Raw genomic sequence first — 13,692 nt, 5'->3', positions numbered from 1 at the left:
AGTACACTAGCTGAATCAGAAATGGGAAGTTGCAACAGGAAAACCATTTCACTGCAGCATGGGCAATCTCACATGAAGTGACCAAGAATAAAAACTTCAAATTATTTAACAACAAATCTGGCTTCCATTTCTTCTTAGAAATAAATGCTTCAGGAGCAGCAAAATCATGCAGGACCTTGGCTCTATAATTTACAGGCTGTAAGGATTACAGATACTTTATTTGCAAATAAAATAAATTACAAAAAAAAAAAATGAAGGCTTGGACTTCTTGGTTGCAGAGAGTAAGACAGTTTATATTATATAAAAAGACTATGCAGTCAGTTAGTGGCTACAGATGATATCAATTTGCTGAAAGCTGAATCTTGATACTCTTGTGACATTCAAGTACCAGGGTTTGGACTGATTTAAAGTAGCAGTTTGACATTGTACAGAAGAGAGTTAAATCAGGTAGGACAAGGACCTCCAAAATACCTGGAAGAATGCGGAAAGCTCCTCTCCCTCTTGATTGGGAAAAGAAGATTGATTTCACAAAAAGAACAAACAATTCTTAATCAAAATCAAGATCAAGACAAAGATCCAGCCAACAAGCTTCCAGATTGAGGACCACAGAGTAATAGCATTACCAACAGCCTAGAAGAGTAAAGTCCCCTTATGCTGCTCCACTTGTGATTGATCTTTGATACAAAGACAGATATTTTGTCTATATCTTCCACCTGTGATATTTCTAACATGACAGAATCCTGTGAGGGACAAAGGAGGGGGACAGAGCGCACAGAGGCATGCCCGGGGGAGGGGGTGGCACAAAAAGGGTGCACGCACATGCAAGGGAGAGGGGGTGTACGCACAAGAGAGCACACAGGCGAAAGGAAGGGTAGATAGCTGGCACACGTGAGCACTGGGGGTGGGTTTGATGTTTGAACTTAGAGGTTTGCATTCATAATTACTACTGTTTCTTCCTCAAAGTCAGAATTCACACGACACCAGGTTATAGTCCAACAGGTTTATTTGAAAATCACAAGCTTTTAAAGCGCTGCTCCTTTGCCTGGGTGTTCTGGTTTGCTCCCACTGTCCAAAGACGACCAGGTTAGGTGGATTGGCCACAGTAAATTGCCCAGTGTCCAGGCATGTGTAGGTTAGGTGGATTAGCCATAGGAAATGCAGCGTTACAGGGCTAGGGGAGTACGTGAGTCTGTGTGGGATGCTCTTCCAGAGGGTCACTGTGGTCTTGATTGGCTGAATGGCCTGCTTCCAGACTGTAGAGATTGTATGCAGTATTTTGCTTTAATTGCCATGCTTTTGTTCTATGATTCAAATGGATTTCTGGCTGATAAGCAAAGGTTTACTCTCTGCCAACCTTGGAAAGCTAGAGTTTTGGATAGCTTCATGCCCCAACTCACATTAAGTTCTGCTCATCCATCTCCTCTGGGCTTGCTGAATAGATAATATCTCCCTCTTAAGATTCTTAGCCCTGTTTTCAAACCTTTCATTCACAGAAATCCACGAGCCTTAAATTCCACATGCCCTCTCCCCAATGTAGCTCAATGACAAATTGTGTTTCATAATGCTTGTAAGGTATCACATGATGCTCTGACATTAAAAGGCACAATATAAATGCAATTTATTGCCTGTGCCTGGCATAGCTGATCACTAAGTTGCCTGACAATTCTCTATGTACATGCCAAAATGCAACACAAAGTTGTCTAGCAATTTTAACATTAGAATGCTGTTGTGGTTACTAATAAAGTTTGAACAAACTTAGCACCTTAGTGAATTTTACTCTTGATTTATTTTACTACTTTTTAGCAAAGTAGCAAAAACTTTAATTTGCACCTTTAAACAGGCTATTTGTACTTTATGCATAATGACTGACAACATAGGAATGGTATTTCCCTGGCTAAGAAAAGTTCTGATGTCTTGGATCACTTGATACATGCACTTTTATTTCACTAGACATATTACTGGCTGTCAAGAGTTACTTTGCAAAGTGACTCAACATCAGAAATTGCAGACAAGATTAGTCTCATAGTTAGCATTGAGCTAAACCCATCTTGGAGCTTAGTTCCAGAACCCAGGAACATCAGACTACCCCATGCACAGAGCTTGTTATATTAATTCATTAGCAAGGGAATTTGGTCTCACCAGCAATTCATGGTTTTTACACCGTACCAGAGGCTTTTCATTAAACACCTCAGAATTAAAGCCATAGGTAGAAAATGCTCTATGTTCTCAGCATGGAGATTTTCTTGGACATACTTTTAGACTAAAATTTAACCTCAACATACACAATCAATAGTCAAGGATAAAACTGGAGGTATTCACAGCTTTATTTTTAATTGGTAAAAAATTTAATCTTTGCTTTGATAATACTGACATCTTTATTTGGTTGTGTGCTAACAGCCCTAAAATCCTCATAATATTGGATAAAATATTAAATCTCATTTAGATGAAACTCCCCCTCCCTTAAATCACCCTGCCTTTAATGTTAAAAACATTATTTATGCTATTTATACAGGATGGACTTTGATTTTTTTGCATGAAATGACCACATCTCATTTATACTGAAATTGAAAAGGTACAGCTCTAACATTCACTCTTGGGCACTGCAGGTACTGACTAGCAAGGAATTTCCTTGATCCAACACTGCCTCCCACATCCCAGCTTTCCTTCCATCCATGCAAAATAAAGTCAGTTTAAAAAATACAATAAATCTTACAAGGGGATCCACTTGTTCAGGAGGCTTTTCTAGTCAAAGCACATACAAGTTTGAAACACTACTGAATTTAAAGCTACTGTTCATTGTGATGTCAGTACTAACAGCCTGGTGCCCCTCATCTCAAAACCACTGAATCCCAAAGCAGGTCTCACCAGAAGACTGAAATTAAACAATGCACTCATAAGATGTCCCTCTCTACGGAAGTGCAAGAATTAATCCCTCACCTTTCTTTCCTGGATTTATGCTTGCACTAACCCCAAAAAAGGTATAAAAATTAAAATGTGCATCAGTGCATTTAAAGTATTTAGTATTCACAAGAGCTCAAGTCCTAAGATTGTGTTCAAGTGCACTGCAAGCAGAACATACGAAAGTTATTGTACTAAAGTATAATTTGCATAGAGTTCAATCTGTTGTATCCCTATCTCGTGCTTGAGTTCAAATTTTAATAATTTCCATATGAAACAAGTACAATTGAGAGGTTTTACACAATTGAAACCAACACATACTGGAAAACAATTATATTTTGAAAGAACTTTCACTACAGGTGACAGAATTCCAAAAATCAAATTACATGAAAATATACATCACCATTTGTCTTTGTACACTCCAGCAGAAAATCTGCATTATAGCTAGAAAGGAAAGAAAACATACACACAAACAGCATTTTTAATACCAAAAAAGTCCTCAAACTCCCACTGAGAAGGGTGAAAGCCTACACCTAAACATGTGAAACCTACTTCAAACACTCCCCACAAAGTCAAGCTCAGAAAACATTGTTTCATCAGTTGGGTAGTGAAGACTAATGAGGTCACCTTGGCTAATTTCAAATTCAGATATAAACTTTAACCCCTTGCTGTAGAACCAAAAGTAGCTGCATGTTAAATTTGAACATCTGCAAATTATTTATGCCCAAAATGTTTTCAGCCACTGAGTGTTAATGCATCAGAATATCTGGCAAAACATTCTCACAATGGAATCCATCTTAAAACATTGATAAATGCAACTTTCAGTTTTACAGTGCAATATACCTTTTACAAGACTTTTGTTTTAATAGTAAACTTCAGAAAATTGAATGCACAAAGCCCTCTTGCTAAATTCTTTCAGAATTTACACGATTCTCTAACTACAAGCAAGCTATAATTTGGTACAATGCATATTGTGGGTGTGTAAGTACAGTATATAGAATATCCAGATAATGTTGTGCTATGTACAGGTCTTTACAATTCCTCCTGAAGATCAAAGCAGTTCACAGGAATCCTGATGCATCATTTTGTCCCCCCTCCCCAAGTTGGCACGATAGGTTTTACTCAATGAGGATGGCATAATACACTCTCAGCTCCATAATGCCGATCCAGGATTTCCAACTTGTTACCAGTTTGAAGAGGTCCAACAATTGGTGGGTTGAGTGCAGAAAGTCAACAGTGCCATGTTGGTTCTTAATTGGAGACCTGCAACTCAAATTCCCCATTAGTTATTGCTTCAGTTTAGTGCAAATTCTTAAAACAAGCTTTAACACCACTTTGTGCATGCTATAGTTTAAAAGCAGACATCTTTCTAATATACCAGATGCAGCCTAAATCTCAGGCTTTAAGTTTTTGTAGAGATCTGAGAAGCATTTATATCATTCATTTCCTTAAGCTGTGGAAAACCCATTCTCCCAGCATTAAAAAGAGTCAACTTAAACTTCCTTGCAAACATTATACTTGATATGTTGTAACACGTATGTATCAAATTGGATTCATCATTCTACAAACAACTGTAATGAAACCAAGCGACTCCAATTTTCCTGCATTTCATATTAACCGGAAGATCAATGGTAGAGGATTTACAGTTGAGAGCTTCAGTCAGGCAACTTCTAATTTCCAAATTTCCATACTTAGCAATCCCTCCATGACAGCTTTCACTTGCATGTTTTATTTGACTTTATGTAGTTAGTGATCAAGATTAGACCCCATCACCAAGTCCAAAATATTACTCTGTCCCTCCATTCTCACTGATCTAAGCAGCCCTTAAAAGCAAAATCAGTTGTACACCCAAAAACCACTGAAGCAAATCATAGTTTTAGTTTCCCCTGCACTATTGGAAATAATCTACATGGGAGGCAAATAAGGGGAATATGCTGGTTGATGTGACTTGATATGAAAATACTGCAACCTCTTGACGTACATGCATTGAAAATGACTTGATATTATCTATGTTTTGGTGATGGGGTGCAGCTGCCAGTACAGTAGCAACATCACTAATCTTCAGTGACACTCAAGGCTTTGCAGTGACATAAGCATGAATACATCTAAAAGTTGGACTTATCTTATGAACTATGAGCTAACTGAATGGTGGAGGAGCCTCAGTCAAGTGGTCTACCTGCACATCTAATTTCAATGTTTGATGAGTAAGGCAATCATGAAAATAAGTTCCTAACTTTTTCTTTGAAAAGGGAAAGAAATCTGCTGTCCACACCCTGTGTGATCGGACTCCAAAACACGGAGCAATGTGGTTTAGTTTCTGCAGTGTCATACACACTCAATGTAGTGGTCACCAAATGATTTAAAGAAAGCCACTCTGCTGTTCAAGTAAAGCAGCTCACCACAATCAAGGGCAGATGGACAATAAAAGCTATTTTGTTATTGAATAAAAAGATTAAAATAAATTACTGGTGTAATCTGCATGGGATGCTGCAGTCTTTGACACCATGGAAACTACTTGGATTAATTCACAGAACTACAAACTGAGAGGGGAAACATTCAGGGCACCTTTCAATCCCTTGTTATGTGTGCTCCCAACAGCAAACGTCATAGGGCTCAGGTTTTCTGGAAACTCATTGGTGCTTTTTTTTTTTTAAAAAAAAGTGCTTTTACTTAAATGGCTCTTGCCTTAGGGGCAATTAAGGTTTCACTGCTTAGTTTGCAAATATTTTTACTTTTGAAGACACCAAGCCTCAGTAAATTCACATTCAACAGGAATTAAGAAAAGAAAGTTAATCCAAAAAAGCCAGGAGTACATCATAGACTGAAAATGCTGACTTGGGTAGCAAGCCCACAGTTCCTGCTCTGTTCTCACTTCCCTTCCAAAATAAAGTCTTTTTTCACTTTTTAAAATGAATATTTACATACTTTGCATGACATTTGTCAAAACTAAAATGGAAACATGAAATTTTCAATGCATGGCAACTGCAAGAAATACAAAATTGTGCAACTCTTTTAGCATTGGGACAGAAACCAAGAGAACAGTGTACCATACTAAAATACCAATAGATACAAGCATTGGCAGAAATGCACAACTGTATCAACGTATCAGTAACATGACAAGTAAACGTAGAGAGGATATCTCCTTTTATGGGAGAATCAAGAATTAGGGGTGCTGCTTTAAAAAAAAAACACAGGGGTCACCCACCTACAGAAAACAGGTGAAACTGTTTCTTAGAGGGTTGAGTGTCTTTGGCATTCTGCTTCCACCACCTTTTCAGAATAAAAGAGTTTTTGAATATTTTTAAGGCAGCGGTAGATAAGAATCTTAAGCAAAGGAGTGAAAGGTTTTCAGGAGTGGGCCAGAATGTGGATTTGAGGTTACAAAATCAGTCATGATCTTGTTGATTAGTGGAGCAGGCTTGAGGGGCAGAATGGCTTACTCCTGCCATTTTATAGCTACGACTTAAGCGACATTTCTCTTCTAGCATATTGATGCTAGCCAGTATGCGACAAAGATCAGAGGACACAGCAAAGCAAACCTGGAGCTTAATGGACGCGGATACTTCAGTTGACCTGTAGTATACAGAAAAGAATTTTACGATAAGCATAGCTCTTGAATTATAACACAAACTTCAGATACTGGTATACATCGCAACCTAAGCTAAATCTGATTATGGTCTCATCCTGAAAACCAATGTGGAATAATAGCTAAGTGCATTGATAATGTTTTGCTTTGGCTCTAGCAGATTAAATGCTGTTGAACTTCAAGGCTTCAACCATCAACCCTTCGATGTATTGCTGGATAAGGTTAAAAGGATAACTTCTGGAAGCCAGTGAGGTAGGGCTGTAATGCAATCTTTGCATTTTGCTGTTCATTAATCTCTACAGTAAACTAAAGAACTATGTTATTACTGTTTAACACTCCAATCAATCAAGACACAAATCAGTGTGCTGACGGTAGTTAGATCCTAATTAGTCAACTTTGCACCAGATTGACAGTTCACTATTTTACTTACCAGAAAGTGAAGCTTCCTGGTGAACGAAGCATCACTCAAATGCAGTCTCTTGACTTTTTCGTACACAGCGTGCAACTTTTCGTTTGAATTCACCATTACGGTCTTCCCTCCATTCTTTCTACAAAATAAAAGCCAGAGAAAAATATGAGTATGTTCATCTGTCTCCAAAATATTAAAAGCTAAGTTGCAGGATGGTGAATGCAAATCAAAGCAAAATACCAAGATGACCCTATACTTTATGTAACATGAACTTCATTGGAAAATAAGTTTCAGCATTTGTCCCCTCAGGTTGCCCAAAAACACAGTACAAACACAAAAGGTTTTATTTTAGAGGCGATTACAGCCAGTGTAGAAAAGCAATTAGCAACAATGAGATCATTTTAAGTGTAGGTCAGGATATGAAGATCATAAAACTTGAAAAAGTGATAGATGCGAGGCAGGCAGGGTGAGACGGACTGTATATCAGTAACACAGACTGCTGAGAAATTCCACTGGCCTTCTTTGCATCCTCCACGCTCGACAGGAGGATTGAATAAACACTAGTGCCCTTTTTGAAGTCAGCTCCACAAGCATTCAGGCAGAACGTCTGTAGAATCAACTATGATGGACTGCACAGTATGTCTGGATCCTGCTTTCTCAGCTCTCAAATGGCCAACACTAAACATGCTACCTTTACAAGTGACAAATTCTTATTTTTGCAACTGATTTCCATAATTATCCTTTTGATTATTCACTGAAAATAAAAAAAACAAACTTAGGTGGTGGGAACAGGGCATTAAGAATTTCAAATGCTAATTAAGGAACTTATGATCATAAAGCAGAAGGGTAACCTCACTATGCAAGTTAAAAGAAATGGATAGATTTGTAATTTACAACAGAAATCAGGAGCTCGAGAGACGCACACAAGGCAAAATAGCATGAATGGGTGTCATAGGAAATCAACAAAACCATGATGACGAGCATGTTAATTTCCACATTAGTCTGAAAATATCCAAAACTAAGAATGACTTGTTCCTCCAAAGCATATTAAGCTGCAATAATGAAATGAGGGCAGAGTGACCAGGAAGGGAAATAACTACAGATTTCTCAACACTGGCAAGGCAGTTGTATGCAATTGGCATATTTTAGGTCAAGGACTATACTAAACAATTTTTCACCAGTTGAATATTTATGTTGAGAAATTCGGATTACCATCGAAGCACTGTCTAATGTGACAGTGGTGGTGTCCCTACCCTTTGATCAGGAGACCTGCTCCAGAAGTGTGCAATAACAGTGATGTACAGGTTGATAAGAGGAGTATCAGTTTGGAGGCCTTTGAAATACTCTGGTAACAGTATAGTAATCCCTATCTCTGGACCAGCAAGCCTAGGTTCAAGCCCCACCTATTCCAGAGGTGTGTAATAACCTATCCAAACAGGTTGATTAGAGAATATCTTAACTCGAATACTGGGGTCTTGTGGTGCAATGGCCGTGTCCCTATCTGAGCCAGGAGTCCTGGATCCAAGCTCCGAAGGTGTATTGGTGCATGTTTGAGAAGGTTTATTAAAATAACTTAAGGGCTGTTTCTCTCCAACTACAATTGATGGTAATATGCAACCATTAAAGGCTACATCAGTGGGCTGCAACAAAGTTGGATAAGCTCCAGCCTTTGCTCAGGTTCATGTGAAATTACGAAGTACATTCCCAACACATTTACTCAAGGTGACAAGGTGATCAAAACCACGACTTTGATCAATACTGAAGGCAAAGGGAGTCAGAAAAATAATTGTCAGTATCTGTAATGTAGCCTGTTAATTATTTATCTTGATCTGCTTTAAGTAGAAAAACATGAAACCAATTGACATTAAATGTTGGATTTGCAATGATGCCTATATTCTATGGATATATAAAGAAACAAACTTAAGCATAGTTTGTATAAAGTCCAAAACAAACTTCATCATGTGTGATCTAATAGTTGAGTTTCCAAGGCATCACTGGTGCATTTGGCAAGTAACAGACTGTGGGAGACATGTTAGGGACATTACAACATTTTGCCGAAGACTTCTCCAATTGCCATTTGGGAAATGCTGGGGCGAAAGAGCGAGAGAGCGAGAGCACTGAAGTGGACATTCCTACGTATCCCCAGAATAAAGGAAATACCAACCTTGACATACTTGAATGGCATAACAGCACATTCCTGTTCCCAGGTTTTTTGTATAGCAAGACAATCGCAGCCAAAACAGCAACTTAACTCCTCTTTTAGAACATAGAACAGTACAGGACAGGCCCCTTGGCCCATGACGTTGTACCAAGCTACTATCCTACTCTAAGATCAAACTACCCTGCATACCCTACAATTTACTATCATCCATGTGCCTATCCAAGAGTCGCTTAAATATCCCTAATTATCTGACAAATTTTGTCCCCAAAACCTGCTATTGAAAGAGACATGCTAACAAGAATTGAGTCCATTGAAGTCTGCTAATTATTGATAAACACATTTGAAAGATGCTACTTCTTAAAAAAAAACAAATTTTTCAAGACACCCATGATTGTAAAATGTAATGGAACTCCATTGAGGATCAAGAGGAGATAATCTAAATTACATCCAAACAAACATCACATCATATGGAAGGCAGTTGTCAAATTTATTTTTCACTTCAGAACTCTAAACTGTTATTAGTTGATGTCTCCTGGTCTTTCAGAATTTCACAACCTGTTGGGTTTAATCTGACGTCTGCACAGACTCTCCAGATGACAATTAGCCATTGGCCTCAAATTCATCCTTTTGTTTAAAAAGGTTTAAAAATAGAATAAACCTTGCAATGAGAAGCAATGATATTAATACCCCAAGTGTCAACTCAAAAGATCTTACCGCTGCATCTACATTGGCTGGTGAGTCTCCATTTGGATCTGCCAACATTGAAATCACACTAATAAGAATTGTCTCTACAGTGTGAATCGGCAGCCAGCGCTCCTCAGGTTTTTCATATCCATATTTATCCTCCCCAGGCTCATGAAGGATTGAGATGCATACCTCACCATTTTTATCAACTGTAACAGAACAAAGAGACCCTTAACTCCTGTTAGAGCACTTCACTCAATTAGAGAGTGGTGCACAGTTTTTTTTTAGAAAAATATTCAAAAACAGTCAATACTTATTCAAGACGTATCAGCATAAAACAATCAGGCTAAAAAGCAAACATAACTCCTCTATTCAAGCAGGGTAAGAGACAGGAAAAAAACTACAGGCTATTTAACTCAACATCTGTTGTGGGGAAGATGTTGGAATTGATCATTGAGGAGCTTGCATCTGAGCACTTCAAAAAGACTCAATTGGGAAGAACCAGCATGGTTTGTGAATGAGAAATCACATTTAATCTAATTTTTTAAAAAGAAGTTCTTTGACGTAGTAACATGCAAAGGGGATAACGGAAGTCATTAAATGTATGGTACTTCGATTTCAAAAGGCACTTAACATGATGCCACAAACGACTGCGGACTAATAAAAAGCTCATGGCGTAGGAGAAACTTATCACGGATAGAAGGTTGGCAGGCTTGCAGTAAATAGAATACACACAAATGGTTTTGATTTACATTGAGGAATGTGAAAACTGAAACCTCAGCTTTTTACAATTACATCCATAAGATGAGGTGAGCAGAGGCACAGTAGCTAAATTTGCAGATGACAAAGAAATAGGTGAAACCGCCTTGCTCTGATACGAACAGCTCAATCCTGGGCCTGCTGCAACTTTCAAACGAAACGCAATGCAATGCAAGCTCAAGGAATACCTCATTTCTGGTATATGAATTTTACAGCCTCCAGGTTTCAATATCGATATTCTGAAACTTCAAGGCATGACTGCATGATGGTTGCTCACCATTGGTCTTACATCCTAAGGAGATGGAAATGTGGAATTCGAAACAAATGAATAGTGGAGTAAGCTCAATAGGTAAAATACCCTGCTTCTATTACTTTGCATGTTTGTATGTTGTATTATGTCACAACCAGCCAATAAACCATTGTACTTCACTAATGTATTCTCATTAAAGCAAACTTTAGGAATAAAACATTGAGGAACCTGAGAAATAATTCTTACAATCATTTATAGAAAGACAAAATCCTAGCATTTTGATAGTTGTAGAGATACTGCTATACTGGCAAGTTATATAGAAAGTAATTCCAGCTGAAGTGATAGCAAATAAAATCAACTTCCCCACACTAGTTAGAAGTGCTGAATCTGAGAGAAGTTAGTTTTTCTACAGGACAAGTAACAAATCCACACTTGTCACCCAAAAACAGTTGGAAAAGGGCTAGGTTTGTGCTATTTATTTTGCTATTATAGGAGATGGGAATGCTCATGAACAGAAGCATTCAAGTTCTATAAATATTGTAATAATCTTCCCTAAAGTATAATATATTAAACATGAACAATTACACAAATGGAAACCTACATTTATACTCATGCAGTGACAGAGAAGCAGTGCAAATAGCAAAGATGCGTATTGTCAGGGATGTGGACAACAAGATTTACTGCTTGCAATGGGCCTAGTTGTTTCGGAAAGGGGTGTGCCTGTCTGTTTCTAAGCATCCCTTAGCACCTGGTTGCATTAAAGAGTCAGTAGACTTAGGTGCATTTACAAATAAAGAATATTTATCCTTGAGGTTGGTCGGCTCGCCGAGCTGTTGTTTTGTTGTTCCGCATTCACACATCACACTCAACCATTAAAAGGATTACATGTCTAGCTCTGTCAGGTAGAATGAAGGAGGAAGATTTTTCCCCACTATAGAATATGTTCGAGGAATTCAAAAAATGTCAGAAAAAAGTTATTGCAGAATCCCTCAAGAGATGAGATGAATGTTCAACAGGTCAAGAAGTCAGGTACTTACGGCTTCCAATAATCGGGATGTCCAAAGGACTTGGATTTATCAATCGAATTGGGAGACAAATATTTTCCAGTCTCCAGAATCCTAAAAGCAATATGGAACAACATTTTTCTGCAGCTGCTGTATCTACAGGCATCTTCAACAGACTGTAAAGGCCTTTTCCTGGGTCTTGAGGTAATAAAAGATTTCAGTTCCAAAGGCCAGAATCTATTACATGATCGATAGCCTCGGTGTACCTAAAAAGATCATTGAGGTTGGATGGTGGCCATTCACACTTGCAAATACAACTCATAGATGACATTAGTTTTGGTGTGCTCATTCCAACGGTAAGCTCCCACCCAAGGCGATTCAAGTTTTTTCCTAAGAGATTCTGCTGAATAAGCAGCTGTCACATGACCTTTGCCAGCTTTCAGCTGGCCTTCATGTGCTCATTTGAAAAAGCAGTTCCAGAGTAAGTGTCTATGCCTGAAGTTACGAATAAGACATGTTTTACTGGACGTTGCAGTGCATTATTCAATTCAGTGACAGCGACGTAAATAAACCTAGAATAAGAGATTTTCCTAGGGTGTTGGGCTCATCTCCAGGGAGAATTGCTCTGAAGACCATTCACACTGACAGTTGCATCATCCCTCTAATTGCAGCGTTCCAAATTCCAAGAAACAAAACAAAAAAGGTAGGCAGGGTTTGACAGCAGGGATTGGTACTTTTCAATTCACTGTGGTTGAAGGTCTAAAACTGCTAACATGCCTAGGGCCCTGGCACTAGCCAAGTGGCAAGGGAAAAGGCTGTGCAGGCTCAGAAGATGGCTTAAAGCATTTTCTTCACTGAAGGGCCCAGCCAGTCAGCCATGAGTCTGCATGGGGAGCTGGCATAAAAAAACTGACCAAATATTTGGTGGGTACGTGAAAACTGGCCCATTTTGGATTAGATACTGTAAACCAGTCTGGCCAAATCCAGATAATTCAAAACCCATGAGTGTAAGCAACAGAAATAAGCAGTTGTTGGGTCACAAGTTCTGCTGCCTGACAGTTACTTGCAGCTAGACACGAGAGCCTCCAGGCAGAGTTTGAAGGAGGGGGGATAATAAACCCAGTGGCTAAATATTAAGAGAGAGACTGAAATTTCTCACGAGGATGACAAAAGTTGAAGCACCTTGTAGCTCATGTTGATCAGTAAAATCCAAGTTCACTGCTGAGTAAATTATTAAAAACTGAGACACACCTGCAATTCAAAGTTCAAGTTATGATTTACATTCATTATTTGTCAAATTTCTTCTGTGCCAGTGTTCAATCTTATAACAGCCAAAAAGATGGTCAAATTACATCTGACAGCTTTCCGATTTTGTATGTTCCCTTGAGCTATACATTACGCATCAGCTTTCAGCTCTATATTTCAAACAGCTCGAATAGATTTTCAAAGAGTGGAGGAGCATTTCTGTTCAGATGAAGCAATGTTTTTACAAGAAACCTTATCTGGAGATCAGAGATAGATAGTATCCAGAGATGCATGGCAAGGACCTAACTCAAAGTCACCCGAGTGTTTAGCTGCATCAAGCTGTGCCTAGACCTTCAGTATGCAAACACCAAGTGTCACTATGTAATCAGGTTCTATCTTTCCCTGGTGTTTGGCCATGCTATTGCAGAATGCTCCAAGCAGTTGGGACTGTCCCATACCAAATGCTCCTCAAGGATACGTTTGTGCAGAAGACCAACGCTGACTACAAATCCATCAGATGGTGGTCCACATGTAACATTCCCGAAGTCCTGCAGCAAAAGGAGATGGTATTTCTGATCGGATTGTTCCTGGAGCAGACTGTCAAAGTCATTTGGCAGAACGCCTCATATTCAGCACGCTTACATTTGCGCCACAACCACACAGAGCAGCTCCCGGGGACATGAACTTCAACTGTTG

General features: G+C 38.8%; 1 protein-coding gene across 1 annotated transcript in view; it reads right to left on the bottom strand.

Moving 5' to 3' along the window:
* Nucleotides 1-3,136: 3,136 nt before the first annotated feature.
* ube2g1a (ubiquitin-conjugating enzyme E2G 1a (UBC7 homolog, yeast)) overlaps nt 3,137-13,692 on the bottom strand; it is a 28,867-nt gene continuing 18,311 nt past the window's right edge. Inside the window, exons 4-6 of the mRNA XM_048612405.1 lie at nt 9,769-9,947; nt 6,915-7,032; nt 3,137-4,161 (exon numbers count right to left, since the gene is read on the bottom strand). Coding sequence (XP_048468362.1) covers nt 6,946-7,032; nt 9,769-9,947 — 266 coding nt within the window. The 3' untranslated portion in view covers nt 3,137-4,161; nt 6,915-6,945. The remainder of the gene's footprint in view (nt 4,162-6,914; nt 7,033-9,768; nt 9,948-13,692) is intronic.

Source organism: Rhincodon typus, chromosome 26 (assembly GCF_021869965.1).
Source record: "Rhincodon typus isolate 14 chromosome 26, sRhiTyp1.1, whole genome shotgun sequence".
Taxonomy (NCBI): Eukaryota; Metazoa; Chordata; class Chondrichthyes; order Orectolobiformes; family Rhincodontidae; genus Rhincodon; species Rhincodon typus.
The sequence above is the reverse complement of the archived record's forward strand: the minus strand, read 5'-3'. Positions and strand labels throughout refer to the sequence as shown.